We start from the raw sequence: 19748 nt of genomic DNA, 5'->3' as shown, positions 1-19748 counted from the left end.
TGCATCTCCCGTTTTTGTTCGGAAAAAAGGGAAGACAAAGGTTTCCGAAAGACAAAACTGTCTCAAAACACAGACATTCATTGCCCCGGAACGCATATTTGCCATAATTAATTTCAGATATTGCCAATATTCACCAAATTATTCTAATTATAAACCCCGCGTAAGCTCACCAAAAACTATGAGATTTGACATTTCGGAGACTCACGCTACATAGCGCCTCTAGTGGGCGAATTCATACGCGATAGCCCTCATTGCAGTCAGAGTGCAGTTGTGCCGACTGCATTAGAACTGCAACGAAAAATGTATGGGCAGTCGGTAGTTGCGGTTACGTTGCAGTTGGAGTGCAGTCCGTCTGTACTGGTCCTTGGGTAACTTTGGGTTATTCTTACTCAGAATCATTAGGACTATTGTTTCAGACGAGGAGTCGAGGATAAAATCAGTTTTGTTACTTTTGTTCATATATTTTACTTATATCACCTTCACCTTATAATTATGGACACATATAAATGCTATGAAAAATTGGGGATATTTTTTTTCCTTCATCAAAATTATTAGTGCTCCTGATTCTGAAGAATAACGGATAAATAAATAAGTATGTTAACATTTAGATACTGCCAAAATTGTCTCTAATTTACAGAGCCATATTAAAAAACAAAAACTTACTAACGATGGATCCAAATGACGTTGATTATATTTTTTTATTATTAGATTATATTTTTCTATTATTCATTCACTACATTTAAGCATCTCCGCTAATCTTCTTTCTCTGCGGCCGTAATACAACATATCCAATCACCGAAGCATGCGTCGGATTACCAGTATCTAGATGTAATAATTTATCAATAACGTGTTTACTAACATAATATTTGGCCTACTTGAACATATTACGTAACTGTCTTCTGCCTCATTACTTTGTCTGTAAAAAGTCAACAGATGAATGGATGAATAGGTACCCGGCATTGCAAACGAGGTTACAAATTAAATTTAGAGATCTGGTTTTGCTAGAGCTGCGTGACATGACGATGCAAAAAATAGAAGTTGTAAGATGGTAAATCCTGATGTAAGTTATTTATTCCGTAGTACGTTATAAATGTTTTTTTTTATAACTTATTTATATTACTTAAGCTTTCGCGAGACTATGTGGAATTTTATAAACAGACCGACCAGTTCCAATATTTTTAGATCTTTTTCATAACATAAACATCAAAAAGTTGGAAAACCCCAAAGTTCAAATCTCAAAAACGGCTAAAAAGATTTTGATGAAACATGTCTAAGAACCATCGCTCAAAAACCTGATTTCAAAAAAAAATGCTTTTAAATCGGTCCACCCGTTTAAGAGCTACGGTGCCACAGACAGACACACATGCGGTCAAACTTATAAGATCCCTCTTTTTGAGACAGGGGTTAAAAAGTGAGTGCGCTCATGACGGTGGCGCACGCGCGGTTAACGTTTTCATTTTGTAACAAATTTTAATTGTAATTTAAAATAATAGAAACTTATTATAGAGGAATTAAAAGTTTACACCAAATCATCCATAATTAAGTACGTCAGATTTACAATTACATCCTAATTATGTTTATCAAAAATCATCATCCACAATAAAATTTACTATGGGTAAAATTACCTATTCTATTTTTTTGGGTGCAGTACCCCTACTTACTTCACGCGAACAAAGCGGTCTGTAACGTTACATCGACTTTGATGATGTTTAGAACCCCCACTATTAATTACTATGAAAATGTTTACACCCCCACACTTATTATTATGAAAATCTCAATTATTTTCCTCGAGCGCCGTAAATCCATAGACACAATACACACATATATTGTGCCATAGACAAGCTTATGGGAGCGATAAGTGTGCGGTACCGTTTTTGTCAAACTTAAAAAACCGCTAAATTGCTAAAGCGAAGTCCGAAGCGGTAACGTTTCGTGATGCCTACGCCATTTGGGAATACAGGCGTGATGTTTGTGTTGTGTAAGTGTGAGGTAATGTATGGATGATCCCAAATCAGGAAGACCACTGCGCGACTTTCGTCGCAGTCTCGCGGAAGTCTGCGCGTGCGCAGCGAGTAATAGTGGGAGCGCCCGCAATGAAAGCAATGCCACGTGTGGATAGGTTCAATGTATTTCCTAAGCAGTAAGTATATGAACTTTTTTTTGTTTTTTTTGTATGTTTGTTTTTCATTATTTGTGTATAATTTGAATTTTACAGTGCATTGGTTTTCTAACTGTAGTAATTCTGTATTTTTTTATTGATAAATAAAATAAATAAATAAATTGTCACTCGTCTGACTACGCCCAGTCACAGAATAGATAATAGTACAATCGCCATAACTGATATTTCGGAGCGCCCACGATGGTCAAAAATATCGGCACATGCACTGTTATTAAGGTATTAGAGTTCATGTCTTGATATTTTTGATTCCCTGGCCGCTCCGATATATCTGATGGCGGCTGTACAAGTAGTCCAGCTACAAACATACACGGATGTAGGTAAACTACGCCGCGACTACGGATGTAACTATATTATACTAAAAGAAGAGTAAAAATTTAATGAAGAGGCCATTTTCTTCGTAACTGTCACAATAGGTTAGGATTCTAAAAAGAATCTAATAGTCCGTCATGTCATAAATAAACATTTTGTGGGTCGTGTTCCCAACTATTATTTTCCGACTCGGTAAATGATTGCGATGTTAACTGTATTGGCTTTAATTGAAACAATATCATATCACAATATTCACAATACACTGTATTGAATACAGTATCATCAGTATGTCTTATGGTTATTCATTTATATGAATAAAATTAAAATTTATTTAAAAAAAATGTTTTTTACCTAAAAAATATTTATTTCTTTTGATTATAGTTACTTTGTTTTTATTTATTGTGTACTACAGAAGGATTGATGACGTTAATGTACGGTCAAGGACTTATAATTCATGAGCCACATGAGAGATGGAACCTTTTCAAAGGAAAATTAATTACGATTTTCCTTGTTAATTAATGCGGTGTCACTATGGCGTTTACTGTGAAATGGTTCCATGGTGGCTCATGGATAAAGTCCTTGACCGTAGGTACCTCCCAGATCCCCCCAGATCATAGCTTGCCCCATCTTCTATCTGTTATCTCACCTAGCTCGCATAGTAGCTCTCATAATGCTCTTAAACTCGCTCGCGTGCAACATACGCGGTTGAGAGTAAAAGTGGTAGCGTCTGCGACGACGGAAGTATTATGCCATGTGCGATGCATCTAGGAGTTCAATGTTATCGGGGATGTCGATTGGTGAACGAACTGTTTTGTTATGAAAACAATAATCTGAATATTAAAAATAACTTTATTTCATATAACTTGTAAATGTGTTTCATCCTAAATCGGTTCACCAGTTTAGACGTGAAGGGATAACAAACAAACAAACAGATTTACAAACAATCGCATTTATAAATATAATTTACCTGAATGTCAAGATATAAGAATTTATATTGAAAGCGTCAAAGGTAATATAAGTAAAAATATATATATAAATAAAATTCTAAGATTGTTATGATGTGAATAAAAATAACAATTAAATAAGATTGACTCTTCTCTAGGGATCATCATAATGAAAACATATTATACTTATCATTAAAAAAGAATAAAGGCTAAAATGACTAGAATAAAAAATAATACATAAGACAATAACTAAACTAAGTTACAATAAAATAAAAAATAATAATTAAATAGTAAAATAAATAATAGTAATAACGGAATATTAGTTTAAGGTAGGATAGCAAGATAAGTCATTATTCATTGGTATCCGCTATCTGCACCTACTTATCGCTACAAGCTCTACCTGTAAGCTCTCATTAGCAACAGCTTACATAATACAAACTCAAAAGCCCGCAAAGCCAACCAACACTAAGGGCCGAGCGATTTCTTAAACACTTACGTAAAGCTTACATAAAGCTCTAAGCTCAACTCAAAACCAATGTTTCCGAGTGAAAGGAACTTCCTATTCAGTCCGTCTGTCTGCAGTGATTAAACGCCTAAACTGTAACTGACAGGTGGTTAGCAACGTCCTGTTGTTAAAGTTGTGGGTTATTTAATTACTTAAGTACTTATTTGTTGACAGACATAGTTCAGAGCAGAAGGCTTTATTTGTACAAGCATTTATTTAACTTGCCGTTTTTAGGGTTCCGTAGTCAACTAGGAACCCTTGTAGTTTCTTCGTGTCTCTCCGTCTGTCCGTCCACGGCTAAGCTCAGAGACGAGACCGTTAGTACTACAAAGCTGTAATTTGGCATGAATATACATAACAGTCACGCCGACAAAGTGGTACAACAAAAAAAACTAAAATAATACACGTAAAGTGGGGGTGATTTTTTTTCTCATTAACCTATATATAGTGTGGGGTGTAGGGGAGATCTTTTTGCGAAATATTCAACTTTAAAGTGCAAATTTTCATTAAAATCGAACGCCCCCCCCCCCTCTAAAATCTAAACTGTTGGGTGGAAAAATTAGAAAAAAATCAAAATGGTAGTAATATATATCAAATTTACAAGGAAAATCATAGTGGCTAAGATTTCTTGAGAATTATTACTTCGTAGGTAGTTTAAGAGTAAATAGCAGCCTAGGGTATAAAATATACCTAAACTTGGAAGATTCCGTATATATGTCGGCGGCCGATCGTAAAATCCGCCAGATCACGAAATTCCTAGGCATATCGTGAAATGCCGCCATTTCATGAATTGGCTAAGGGACATCCGCCATATCGTTCAAATAATCACCGTTTAACGATTTGCCTAGTGGACGTTTAGGCAGATCATGAAATTCTAGGCATATCATGAAGCGCCGCCATTTCATGATTTGGCCAGTTTAGGCAGATCATGAAATTCCTAGGCATATCATGAAACGCCGCCATATCGGTTCTGGCACTTTCGCGGCCGCTGCCGCGGCACGCTCGCATCGCTCGCTCGGCTCGTGCGTCGTGATCACAATTAAAACTAACCACTCCTCGCTTCGCTCGTCGTACCTAAATTTTTCTATATAAATAAGTAACAACTAGTGAATACTTTATTTATCAACAAAATACTAACCTCTAAAATACGGGCAGACGTCCATGGTTTTTTTCACATTGTGCGCAGAATACCGTTTGATTCACATAAAAAGAACGGAGCTGATGTTCAAAAGCTTCTTTTGCACTTTCTATTTTGAATCAATCACTAGTTTCGGTTTAAAGATCATTTTGTTGCGACGCCGACATTTCACGCGCTAAAACAACACGACGCGGTCAGCTGGTCGCGGCCGCCATTGCATACGCAGCGCCACCAGTGGCCATAAAAGAAACTATTTTACGATGTGCCCGTATAGAGCTAGGAATATCGACGAATGCGTTGCTCTAATCGATCTGCCGTATTATTTCTCAGGCACATCGTGATATGCCTGGCCAACGTTTAGGCATATCATGAAATGGCGGCGTTTCACGATATGCCTAGGAATTTCGTGATCTGGCGGATTTTACGATCGGCCGCCGACATATACAAATACGAAATCCTTAGAAAAATATTACTTCATTTTTTTCGCTAATGGCTACGGAACCCTATCTGGGCATGACCGACAGCTTTTGCCGGTTTTTATTATTGGGTCAAATTCTGCAAGTTCATTTGGCCGACTTCCAGTGTTCAAATTTATTTGGAATTTAGTACTTATACATACTTATTATTCTCATGTCTCTGGATGCTTACATGGCTGAATTTATTTATAAACAAACAAATAATATATACATAAGTTTAACGACAATTCAAGTCAATGCAAGTACAACAAAAAGTACAGTTAGCAAAAAAAACATAATATATACAGAAATATTTGTAGGAGTAATAGAAGACGCTCTAGTAACTGGACAGACAAGTACACGCTTTGTTACTTTAATCTGTTACTTATGTTACAAATTAAGAAATAACAATAAATACATAAGACAACATTTATCTTAAAAATAACGCAACCTAACAGATTATTAGGAACAAGAAACAACGCCATTTTGCTCAGAATCACATCTATCATTAGGTAAGTACAAAGAAGAGTAGATCTATTGTCACCTAACGACTAATGGTACCTGCATCTTCTCAATGCGCTTTGTTCGCCACTTCATAAGGAAGTACCTACTCGTGACATGTTTTCTTCAACCTTGTTTCCGGCCGAGGTAACAATCCATATTTCATAGCGAAATATGTAGGTACTTATAGAATAAAAATATTTTTTTATGCTGATTGTACTTTTTGTTGACTGTACTTGTATTGACACACAAGCTACCGTTGAAGAGTTCCGTCCTGTGGAGACGATCCTGACCGGACCACCAGGATGTCACTACCAAATTATTGTATTGTCACGCAATTTACATACAGACAGACAACGGGACAGGTGAAACCAAATAAAAACTTGTAAAAAGTTTCCAACTGACTGAGACTTGAGCTATAGAGGGTATCCTACGGCAATGCCACATGGAAGGATATTATAAACATTGTAGAGAGAGAGAGAAACGGGATATTTTGCTGAAAGAAAACTTAATTTTGAAGAAAAATGATTTCTCGCCACAGGCTTAATAAGAGGCCTCAGCCACTATTGTAAAAACTGTTTTTGTTTTGTTATCCAATTATACAAATCTTAGTATTAAAACTCACGTGGTTCGTACTTCGTGAGTCCTACAGTACATTACAAATAACCAGTCAATTTAAAGAATAGCTGCAGAATGTACCTACTCTATAAAGTACAAGGTACCCTCGGGCTAAAACTTGCGTTTTTCCAGAGATAAGACCAGGCTGGATCGATTGTTCATCCCTGAAAAACCTCTACAACACAAATTTCATCAAAATTGTTAGAGCCTTCTCCGAGATCCGCGAAATATTATAATGGGTATACAACGTTGCAACCGCGGTCAATATTTTCATGAAAACGATGTAACTACTATTTGGCCGCCGGCTTTCCTCGAGGAGAAAGTGCTTAAGCGTCTATGTATACCTAGTACATAGCGAACTGTATCGCTTCCTGTTACACCAAACCGACAATGGAATGGATCAGCATAATGGACTAAGACACAAGACCTAGCGGAAATAATGATTTGAATGCGTTTTTTTTGCGATGTAAAAATGCTTTATGGATACTTTCCGTGGAAAGTTATGTGGGACTCTCTTTAATTAGCATATCCCCCTGTTCCACCTATCCCTTCCGCTATACCCCCCCTGATAGAGATATGGGGATTATTTTTCCTTTCTTCCATACCGGTAGGGATAGATGGAAATAATATGTCCACTTATCCCTCCCAGCCCCCATCTGTAGGGACATGTGGATTTTTTTCCAACCATCCATACTAGCTGGCCGTGTGGTAGGGATTTGTGGTTTTTTTTCCAGCCATCCATACTAGCTGACCGTGTGGTAGGGATTTGTGGATTTTTTTCCAGCCATCCATACTAGCTGACCGTTTGGTAGGGACATGTGAATTTTTTTCCAACCATCCATACAAGCTGGCTGCCTGGTAGGGAGTTGTGGATTTTTTCCAACCATCCATACTAATTTATTGAATCAGGCGTTACTTTGCGGAGGTCCATATCAATGAACTAAAAGAATTTCCTTGCTCACCCGCGACCTTACGATAGCTAAGCTTATGCAAAATATGCGTGTTCATGCAGTTCCTCCACCTCCACACTGTAAGAACACACACAAATCACAAACCCATCTATCACCACCACCACACTACACTGACGCGTTTCGAACTCAACGCGTCGCGGGTGAGCAAGGAAATTCTTTTAGTTCATCCATACTAGCTGACCGTGTGGTAACGACTTGTGGATTTTTTTCTAGCCATACATACTAGCTGGCGGTAACTTACGCCAGCCCGGCGCGTGCGGCTCGTCTATTAATAACAATCCGATCTCTAAGTCATATTGTCTATTGTATCTATGGCCAGGTGGTTTTTGCCTTCATTAGTGACGTAACTCTTTTGTTTTAAATAGTTCGGGTGATTGATGGATTTTGTTCAGGTTATTGTGGGGGTAAATGGTAGATTGCAGGAAACAGTTAAATAAGTCATTATTAAAAGTTGCATTTTTAATTTAAGCCTTTTTTGCTGGCTGTATTTTTTGTAAACTGTTCTTGCATTCTCATCCAACCTATCTGGTTCATCTCGGTCTTTATACATTCTACAGTAGGCACAGGCCTCCTCCAAGAACGAGAGGACTCGCTTGGGAACACGAACACTATATGCAAACACGAACAGCGCCTCTAGCGGTACGTTTGCGATGTTCGTGTTTCCATACAAATTGAGATTATAACGCGAACGCGATCGAGACATATTTTGTAAGCGAAAACTTACACTAAGGCGAGGTTGGAAAAGACACTATCAGTTTAGCCGCTGTTCGGTCGCCAAAAAATAAACAAAAACTCATTTCATTACGTTGATGTATTTTTTAGTATTTTAGTGATTAAGCTCAGTGCCCTTAGTGTAAGTTTTCGGTTACAAAATACGTCTCGATCGCGTTCGCGTTAAAATCTCAATTTATATGCAAACACGAACAGCGCCTCTAGCGGTACGTTTGCGATGTGCGTGTTTCCATACAAATTGAGATTATAACGCGAACGCGATCGAGACATATTTTGTAACCGAAAACTTACACTAAGGGCGAGGTTGGAAAAGACACTATCAGTCTAGCCGTTGTTCGGTCGCCAAAAAATAAACAAAAACTTATTTCGTTACGTTGATGTATTTTTAAGTATTTTAGTGATTAAGCTCAGGTCCTATTCGACTAGGGACGGTAGGTACGATACGAACTTCGGTATCCGAATTTCGTAGTAGCCCCACTGGCCCTAAGTATACCACGAAGTGGAAAATTCGAATTTCGTCTCTTGCCGTCCCGCTGACGCTAGTATATTTAATACGAGAGTGAGAGGGACGGTACGATACGAACTTCGATTTTAGAATTTCATATCCCCTGATTTTTGGACTTACCGTGTGCGCGGTCTGCGCGTGCGCGCCCGATATCAGCGCCAGCCACACCGCCACCCACTGCGGACAGAGAAACATACCTACATTTAAAAAACTGCAGGCACTAAATTCTCCTAAGGGATCCCTAAACGCTTATAATAAGCTAATTGGCCTAATTTCAAATCATTTATTCAGTAAATAGGCCGCAATGGGCACTTTTACTTTTACACGTCATTTTTTCCGGCGCTCCCGGAAAGACCATCATTGCCAAGAAGAATGTGCTGCAAGAAACTTGGCAGTCTTTTTTTTCTAAATAAAATGATTACAAATAAAATACTTAAAAACTATACTTAGTATAAAATTAAAGAAAAAATTACATGAAAGAAGAATAATACAGGGATTTATGGGGTCCCTAGTTACAAAACTAAAACTAAACAAAATATGTAACTATACCTACGCGGTCAGTGGAAGTGTACGCTTCCACCGTCATAAATAAAAAAAAACTGAAATTATTAATTTCAGGTCAAGTAACCATTTTTTTGTATACAATTTGACGATCCTTTTGTGAATTTCTTATAATTAACTGACATGTATTTATAATGTATTTTTTCATTAGGTAATAAATAAATCTAATCTAATCTAATCCATTAAGCTTTTGGATTCCGAAGGAAAGCTCACTTGATAACTTCTAATTAGCCCGTTACCTAGATCACTGTTTCCCAAACATTGTTCTGCCATGGCCAGGTCATTTTCACACTGCCCCTTCCTGACCCACTTAATCTTTTACGATACTTTTACGATGTTTCGATCGATAGTAGTTATTATTTTTACAAGGTGGGAGTGTTGCGACCCGGTATTTTATTTCGATGGCCCGGTACCGGGTCGCGACCCGGCAAATGGGAAACACTGAACTAGATTACAAAATATTCGATACTTACGTATTTTTTTCTTCAACATGATAGTTACATAAGGACAATAATTTAGGTTAACAAACCGTTTAGGTTTTATTTTAATCGATATGTAGAACAATGGACGAACGGATCGACGTGATTTTTGGCATAGAGATAGTTTATGGGCCCGAGAGTGACATAGGCTACTTTTTATCCCGGAAAATGCACAGTTCCCGAGGGAACAGGGCGCGATAACCGAATACCACGCGGGCGGAGCCGCAGGCAAAAGCTTGTAATTCATAAGTGTGTATGGGTTAAATTTCCGTAGATATTACTTTTTTTAAACAATAAATTATGAAGATACATACTTAATGCTATATTCAAATTCCGCGTGACATCACGACGTGACTCCCGAAACGACGCGGTTCATCTTTGGCATTTTATAGATGGCAATCATTAAGACGCCGACAACACCTTAATTGGCTTTTTACTTAAGTAGTTTGTTTAAGGGAATTAAGTTACAATAACCACTTAATTTGGCGTAAACCAGCGGCATTTACTTTTTTTGTGGCCCGCGCCACGCGTCAGATAGAATTACTTGAGGAATTTTAAGTGAATTGTTTGGGTAAAAATGGTCATGTGTAACGTCCTTTATGGATATAGGTACTTAGTTTGTTTATTCATTTTTTTAAAGATTACGCTCTAGGTACATTTAAGTAAAGTAGCCTTTTATTACAAAGATATGCCATAAAATTGATATCGAACTTTATGATGAAAAAGGAATTTAAATTTAACTGTCCAACGTAATGTCTCAAGGTCTGGGGAAAAGCTAGTAAAATATAATTTTCACCTCTAACTTTCATTTCAACTGCTACAGATCTGTTTGCTATTTATATTATTATTTGCATACTGGATAGGTCCGAGGGCTGGTCTAGATTATGTATCTTTTACCTATAGAAATGTTTGCAAGAATGTCGTTTCTAATAGAGAAATGGCCATAGCTACGAGCTATAAACGCTAATAACTCTATCTATCTAACTTAGTACTCATAGTCGTAGAAAAATGTTGTATGCAAAGTTGTATAAGTACCTACCTAAGTCAAAAAAAGCTCGTGGCGTCTTCTTATGATATTTACTACACTCACATCGTAATCCACGCCACTCGCCTTTTCTGACCCCTCTTATACAACTGTTGCATAAAATACTATTCTTGAACTATCCTCATCCACTTACCTATACAGGCTATACACAGTGGTGGTTGGTATTAATTGATCGATCACGTTTTTATGATTTCATTGGACCCTTCTTTATGTGGTTTTCATATAGGCCAGTTACCCTCCAATGGGTCAAAGTACCCCGACCTTACAGTATTTTGGTAGTCTACTGTCCAAGGAAATAGAGTCGATAATTTTATATTAAACTTCCAAAGCGGTTATAATCTGTTTTTACTACGAGCTCGGTGTCTTAATCTGTGGTACTCCTTAGTGGTATTGTATTCTTAGGATGAAGCGAGACGAGAGTAATTATTTTTGAGTTATTTTTTTTCGGTCGCGTAACTTCTACTGCATCCATACTAATATTATAAATGCGAAAGTGTATGTGTTTGTGTGTTTGCATGTTTGTCCGCCTTTAACGTCGAAACGGAGCAACGGATCGACGTAATTTTTAGCATAGAGATAGTTTATGGGTCAAAGAGTGACATAGGCTACTTTTTATACCGGAAAAATGCCACTTGGGCCACTGAGGGGCTACTACGAAACTCGAAACTCGAAGTTCGTGACGTGCGGTCCCTCTCGCTCTCGTATTAAACAGTATAAGTGCCAGAGAGAGCGCACGAAACGAACTTCGAATTTCGAGTTTCGTAGTAGCCCTGCTGATTCGAAGTTCTATAATACTAATATTTTCACACAAAAATCCAGGCCAGGCCCCCCGGAAAAAAAACCCCAGATAAGCCAATGGAGCTAAGTTCAAAAAGTTTAGACTATAACAGTAACGGAAATTACTTGTCTTATGATAATTAAACAATTGACTTTAACCATTGCTCACTAATTAAGGTATTGGCCCCTATATAGTTAACCGAGTTAAACAATAAAACCATTACACTAACAGTAATAAAATATAAATGTGTATATAGGGCTAGAAACTGGCTTTATCTTAGCGGCGCTTTCTACGGGCCCGAAGCATCTGATTGATATCAATATGATACATTACTGTCTGCTAGGCCTGGAAGTTATAGGTTAATGTTTTAAAAACTGTAATCAGCGGCGTCTTTAGCCCATGTAGCGCCCGTGTGCAAATATTACTTAACGCCATCTAGGAAGCGCACGGTCAAAATGGAATAGGTACAGTCACCAGCATTAATATCTGCCACAGCGAAGCGTGCAAAAATATCTGACACGTCCTTCTGGCCCTAGAAATAGAGTCGTATCAGATATTTCTACACGCTTGTTGTGTCAGATATTGGTGCTGGTGAGTGTACAAAGTGCCGCGGCCGGCGCCCCTAACACCGCTGCGCCCGTGTGCAACGCACACCCTGCACTATAGGTAAAGACGCCTCTGACTGTAATTGACTAATTAGACGATGACAGCGTCTGTTAGATTATCAGAAAATTTGGACGCGTATGTTTTCTTTTGCCATCATCATATCAGCCATGGGACGGCATTGGATGCGGCCTGCATCCACCGTGAACCCGCGACTAACCAGGTCATCCGTCCATCTCGTTGGTGGACGTCCTATGCTTTTGCCAATTAAACAAAAAATGACCTTGCCATATTACGTACCATGATTCCTTCCGATCCAGTGTGTAGCGGGACAAATGTTCGCTTCTTAATTGATAAAAATCTGTAACAAACCAATTAATAAATGTATTAGGTATTTATAAGATATTAATTACAACATAAATAAAGTACAATGTTTTAGACTATTGCGGTCATTAATAATTTTATGATTTAAATTCGGGTTTAGTTCCGCGTACCTTGATTTTAGAGAAGCTGGATATTTTGCCACAGTTGCATGCGATTACGGTCACGAGACATCATGACATAAATAAAGAATTTCATTATAATTAAAAAAAAAAAAATATGAACTAAGATACCTACCATACATTAAATACGAGTAGAAACTTAACAATATCTCATCCATTTTTCAATTTTTTTCCTATAGTTTTAGTAGCGACTTGGAAGTCTGACAAAGTCAAAGGACAAATTTTTGATAAATAATATTTTAAAATTTAAAAATAATAAATTTAGTAATAAATTTTATTCAACTGCTTAGTTTACTTTTTACGATTCATTCTATGCTTTCGGCCTTTTTCGGCATACGATTTTGTTGAGCGAATTATAGGGAAAACCAGCTGGACAATTTTCAGTTAAGTACCTCGTAACTAAGTAGCCAGCAACACAATATACAGCATTGTCCAAGAGAACTAGTCTATTTATTAGAACTTTCTCCGTGGTTCAGTTTAGGGATGGCGGTCATTTAATACCAAATCTCTCTTTCACCGCAAACACATGGCTCGTATAAAACTGCGGTCGCGTTACTTATGGTCGCCTAAACTACGTTGAGAGCATATAACGTACCAACTATTACGTTACGTAATAAAATTAAACGCATTCTACGGCTTCTACTAAGAGAAAAGCATACAGAAAATACCAAAATAAGTTCACGTATTGGTCATTTTGCCTGTTAGTCATTTCGCATATTGGTCATTTCGCGTGTTAGTCATTTCACGCATTGGTCATTTCTCAATTGCTCTTTTTGCGTATTCATGATGTTATTTTCATTGGTCATATGCGTAGGTACCCATTGATCAATCTGCGTTTCTATCATTCACACATAATCCCTAATATCTGGGCGACCGAGCGGAGCTCGGGCTTAAACTCGGTACCAAGCGTTTTCCCATAGATAAGACCAAGCTAGATCGACATTTCATCCTCGAAAACCCCTACATACCAAATTTCATCGCAATCGTTGGAGCCGTTACCGAGATCTCTGAAATATATATATGTATACACAAGAATTGCTCGTTTAAAGGTATTAGATTCTTGCATTACCAGCCAAAGTACATCCTGTCATCCAAATAACATAGATGCAAGATTTGACCTTAATAAGCAGACATTGCAAGTTAAATAAATACTTGTAAAAATCTATACATACTTTAGCCAAGGAAGCCTAAAAAGTTAATAAATTTTCTAGACTTGAAAATGATTATTTATTTTAAACAATGCCTGGGTAATTGTAATGTTGATTGAACCAAGAGTTGATTAAAAAACATTGATAGCACATCTTAAAATGAAAAATAATAGTTTTAGCTGAACTTAATTGCACTAAGTATCATTTTTGGATACAATGGAGCGACAACTGTGCGAACTTTTCTATTTATTACGTAACTTATTATGGTTTAGCTTTTCATGGAGCTAAGTTATTCAGGCTAGTCATTAGCATAAAAACAGTAAGACAATTAAAAATAATAATAAAATTAACATAATATATGGCAGGCAGCTATTTCCGCCAACGTTTAAAGCCAGGCCATTCAACGCGGAAACGCTGCCTGTCTCCCGGGAACTATTTGCTTCAACTGACTGACATTTTGAAAGATATTTTATGTTTTTAATAAAAAATAATAAGCTAATAACAATTATGACATTTAAAATCGAACGGAGGAACTTGTAGACATTACGAGCCTGCGCTTGACATTGTTTTGTAATTCATAAAAATGTAAACTTCTAGAACTTTCCAAGTTAGAGGTACCTACATCACACCTACGCACTAAGAAGTAAACTTTAACTTAGTGTGAATCGAAAGGATCCTATACCCACAGCATTTATCAATCTCAATTCTTTTGTCGACGATCAACACCGAAGCTTAAAGTAAAGGCTGATCAGATTTAAAAAAAAACCTGACGCGAGGGCAGCACTTCTTCGTTTTATATTACAATTTAAACATGCATTTTTTACACTTACAAATATTGACAACGGTGTCGGTGATGTTGTTTAAAGAAATATTTTCTAATCCCTCTTTGTCTATGAAAAATACTTTTATACATTGTGAATTAGTTTCCTTCCAAAGCTATGGATAATCTTCGGCATTTTAACGCACACACAAAAACACAAAATAACACTAAAATACCACGCGCAAACAACGTTAAACTTTGACAGCAATAGTGACATTTGAATTTAGTGTTGCCAGTGCAAGAAATTGGTTCTATTGGTTTTCCGCAATATGGCAAGGTTTTTTATAATTCTGGTCAGCCTTTACCTATTAAACAATGCTCTCATTCTCTCAGGGACGGTGACTCAACGGGTTGACGCCATTTTATCACCTAATTAGTTTTAAATATTATTGATTATATATATGTAAGTCTTTAAATTTGCCAGATATAAATGGATTTATTATTATTATTTCACATTTAGTTAAGTTTTTGATGGGATCTAATACTGCTCAAGATCTGTGTACTGTGAGTCGCGATCTAAACAATGCGGTTGTCCCGCGTCCACGATACTCTCGCTGCTTTCAAACTCGTACGCCTGAAGCGGCCGGCGCAAAGCAGAGGCAGTCGCGTCACACAGTCGGGAACGGGCTAGCGTGTGTGTAGTGTATTGACACACGTGACAAACTTTTATATACATGTACAAAGCAAAATTATCCCTATAAGGTTTATCTTTGTGTGCATGAGAGGAGCCTTTAGTTAGGCACTGGCAAAAAGTGCATTTAAAAAACATATTAATACAATACAATACAATACAAAAATTGTGCAGTTTATGATATAACACTTTTAACTTTTTAATAGTGAAAGTTTCGTTAATAAATATAATGCAAAAAACTATATTGAAATAAGATGTTGAGTCACATCTGCATGATTTCCTGGAACAACCTTTCGGAAGGAGATCGCCTTATGGAGGAGGTGCTGATGTTGGCTGCTCCAGGCCATATTGTATATTGTATTAGCCATTTTTTTAGGTGATTCTTTTGTTCATGTTTTTTTTATGTGTGTTACGTTCTCTGTCATTCATGAATAGATGTTCAGTTATTATTTCTATTTGGGAGAGCATACTTTCCGTTAGGTGCATTTAAATTTAAAAATGTACCATCACTAAGGAAGAGAAAGTTTTTTTTTAACTAGATGTATATTGTAATTACAAGTTTTACTTTATTTATTCTACAATAGTGAGCCCGCTATCGCTTGTGATTTGTGACATATCACTTTTACTAGCAGGCGGCGCGAGCGCATAAAAATGGAGCGCGCGCTTACGCGCAAGGCGCAATGCGAAACTGATAGTGAACAGCGATATGATAGAGGGAGATACATTTCAATATTGTGCAGTTGGCTAGATAGATGTTTGAAGCGGAAATAATAGGATTTTTTTATCCAGTAGTTATTCAATTATTGACAAAAAAATACTTAATAAAATTGTTTTTCAGTGGAGTTGTGTACGTATGCTGTAACCCGCTTCTTTGCTCGCCTAGGGTTACCGATGAACCATTAAAAAGACCAGAAAATTCGTCGCAATTTCAGATTTTATATAAATAAGTATCTGCATTTCATATTATCATTATACCTGTAGATATTATTTCCTAGCACCAATATTTGACACAAAAAGGCTTGCATAAATATCGGATACGACTCTATTCCTAGGGCTGCGGTAGAGCTGTCAGATATTTTTGCGCACTCCGCCGATTGTACTAGCTTTTACCCACTACTTTGCTGGCGTGTAGGGTTAACAAATGAAACATTCAAAAGTCCGGAGACCTCTTCGCAGTTTTAGGTTTCATATATCTTCATTTCATTCCATCCATCCCAGCCTATATACGTCTCATTGCTGGGCACAGGCTTCCTCAAAGAACAAGAGGGCTTGGTCCATAGTTCCCACGCGGGCCCAGTGCGGATTGGGAACTTCACACGCACCGTTGAATTGCTACGCAGGTTTGTGCAGGTTTCCTCATGATGTTTTCCTTCGCCACAAAGCTCGTGGTAAATTTCAAATGTTATTCCGCACATGAATTTCGAAAAACACAGAGGTGCCAACCGGGGTTTGAACCCACCCCTCTGCTTGAGAGGCGATGTCAAACCACTAGGCTTCATTTCATATTTTAATATATTTCTTTCTCACTTCTCTAAGTTTTATTCCCAAGATCCAGCTGCCTACATACCATAATACAATTCTCACTCGCACTAACTTTCATCTGTACCTAATATTAGCGGGTAATTAATTCCATTCCGTTCATACTCGTACATGTTCAACAATTAAAAAGTATATACTCCTTATTTGGTGTTTTATCTAACGTATAATGACATTGATTAGGCTTGTAAATCATCAAGCCGTCACATAGTCATCATGTTTACGAGTCCAAATGCCATTAACACGAAGCGATCCATTCTCACTTAACACATTATGCTACATTTGTATTTTATTGGCAATGATCTACATGATCGTCGCGTTATGTGTCTGTGTCACGAGAACAGTCATTTCATTTTTAACCCACGACGCAGAGGGAAGTTATAAGTTTGGCGCAGGTTTGACGCCAATATCTGTCTGTGGTATGGCTTTCAAACATATGCGATTTTCGAGCTTCCTTGCAGTGTTTCTTAGCTATGCTTAATAGCAATTGGTTCAGTCGTATTTGAGATATTGAACTTTGAAATGTTTTTATTCAACTGGATGGCAAACGAGCAAGTGGGTCTCCTGATGATAAGAGATCACCACCGCCCATAGACACCTGCAACACCAGGGGGATTGCAGATGCGTTGCCAACCTAGAGGCCTACGATGGGATACCTCAAGTGCCAGTAATTTCACCGGCTGTCTTACTCTACACGCCGAAACACAACAGTGCAAGCACTGCTGTTTCACGGCAAGATTAGCGAGCAAGATGATGGTAGCAATCCGGGCGGACCTTGCACAAGGTCCTACCACCTGCATAATATGACGGGATTTTTAAACTTTAGCTTTTAAAGTTGGGTTAGGTTATTTTATCACTAAGTTTGACAGTACGTGCTGCCACTGTAGCGGAGGATTTTGAATACAATGGCTATTGTAGCATTTTCATCCATCATTCAGTATTATTCATTCAGTATCAAGGACCCATACATCCTTTTCTGTATTATTATTTTTTGTATTTTTCTTCGTTATAATATAGTTTTTAAAATATTTTTGTATTATTGATGAAAAAATGACTTTCTGCCAAGTTTCTTGCGGCGCATTCTTCTGCAATGATGTCTTTTCGAAAGCGCTGGTAGTTTAAAAAAATGACGTGTAAAGTGCCATTGCGGCCTATTACTGAATAAATCATTTGAATTTGAATTGAATTTTTCAGTATATTCGTCATTTATTTCCATAACAATTTACATTGTGTCGGACAATATATATCTATAATCAATATACCTACGACCCACAGCTAAGCAGAAGTCTCCTCTTAAAATGAAAGGGCTTGGGACGTAGTCACGCACGCCCAGTTCGGAATGCTAACATGCACACCATTGAACTGCTTCGCAGTTTTATGCAAACCTCACAATGTTTTTCTTCACCGTAAAGCTCGTAAATTTCAAATTTAATTTCGCACTAGATTTCCGAAAAACATAGAGGGCTAGCCCGGGTTTGAACCCACGATCGTCTTGATAAGGCCACCACGGTTTTCATTATTCTGTAATCTATCTATAATACCTTTAAACGAGCAATTCTTGTATAATCCTTTATATTTCAGGGATCTGAAACGGCTCCAACGATTTCGGTGAAATTTGGTATGTAGGGGTTTTCAAGGATGAAAAATCGATCTAGCTTGGTTTTATCTCTGGGAAAACGCTTGTTAACGAGTTTTAGCCCGAGCAAATCTCGGTCGCCCAGGTACTATCATTCTGAGAGGAAGCTGTGCCCAGCAGTGGGTCTTATAGGCTGGGATCATGAGAAAGCCCATACTTTTTTATCACTCACATATCTTCGGGTAGGTACGTAATGTAATGTAATAAATGACTAATATACTCGTACATAACGCTCACTAACAACCTCTACAGTTCGCTTATTTTTTCCCATAAAAGTTTGTTGTGCAAGTTTAACTGTCAAAAAATACGTGTAAAGTGTTAAAATATGGGTTATTAATATAATTAAACACTAAACTTGAACTATTAACTATTACCATAAAGAAAAATTTACACTCACTTTCTGTTTATTACCTAAAATGTATTTTTTTTTAATGTGTTAAGATACAATCCAAGCGGATTAGCTCGTTGAAGTGGCAAATGGCAGGCCATATAGCATGATGAACAGATGGTCGTTGGGGCTGAAATGTTTTCGAATGGAGACCGCGGATCGGCAAGCGCAGCGTAGGACGTCCACCAACGAGAAGGACGGACGACCTGGCTAAAGCTGCGGGTTTACGGCAGGGATAATTATGGATATCATTTCGGATCTGGATATGGATACGGATATATGTCAAACATAAAACCAGTTTCGGTTACGGTTACGGATGTTAAATTATTACGGATAATCCGATGGTTGCGGTTTCGGTTACAGATATTGGATTTTTAAGGAAGTGTAAAAGTAAAATACAAATAGGAATATAAGTGACTTGTGTAAATTACTATTTAGCCATAGAAATAATGAACAATAGATGCATAAGACGCGTGCAGCTGTTCTGTCGGCTCGGCCGGTCAAAAAAAAAAACCTGTCACAAGCATGTCGCATTTAGACTACGCCCTATCCGAAACTATCCGAAATTTTATATCGGATTCGGTTACGGTTACGGATAGTTTTTTTATTTCTGATATCCGATAGTTTCGGTTACGGATACAGAGCTCCATAACATCCTGGTGTTATGGAATTAATAAGAAGCAAAGATTGTAGAGCCAATATATATATATTTAGGAAAAGAATTACTTATTCACACAACCAATGTTTTTTGTGACATTCAGAA

At 37.5% G+C, this 19748-nt stretch overlaps 1 protein-coding gene across 1 annotated transcript in view; it reads right to left on the bottom strand.

The window, feature by feature from the left end:
- The window catches only part of LOC141444298 (uncharacterized), a 70444-nt gene that overhangs the window by 17900 nt on the left and 32796 nt on the right, over positions 1-19748 (bottom strand). Inside the window, exons 2-3 of the mRNA XM_074109798.1 lie at positions 12624-12684; positions 8978-9034 (exon numbers count right to left, since the gene is read on the bottom strand). Coding sequence (XP_073965899.1) covers positions 8978-9034; positions 12624-12626 — 60 coding nt within the window. The 5' untranslated portion in view covers positions 12627-12684. The remainder of the gene's footprint in view (positions 1-8977; positions 9035-12623; positions 12685-19748) is intronic.

The sequence above is a fragment of the Choristoneura fumiferana genome, chromosome 29, assembly GCF_025370935.1.
Source record: "Choristoneura fumiferana chromosome 29, NRCan_CFum_1, whole genome shotgun sequence".
In the NCBI taxonomy this organism is placed as follows: Eukaryota; Metazoa; Arthropoda; class Insecta; order Lepidoptera; family Tortricidae; genus Choristoneura; species Choristoneura fumiferana.
The sequence above is the reverse complement of the archived record's forward strand: the minus strand, read 5'-3'. Positions and strand labels throughout refer to the sequence as shown.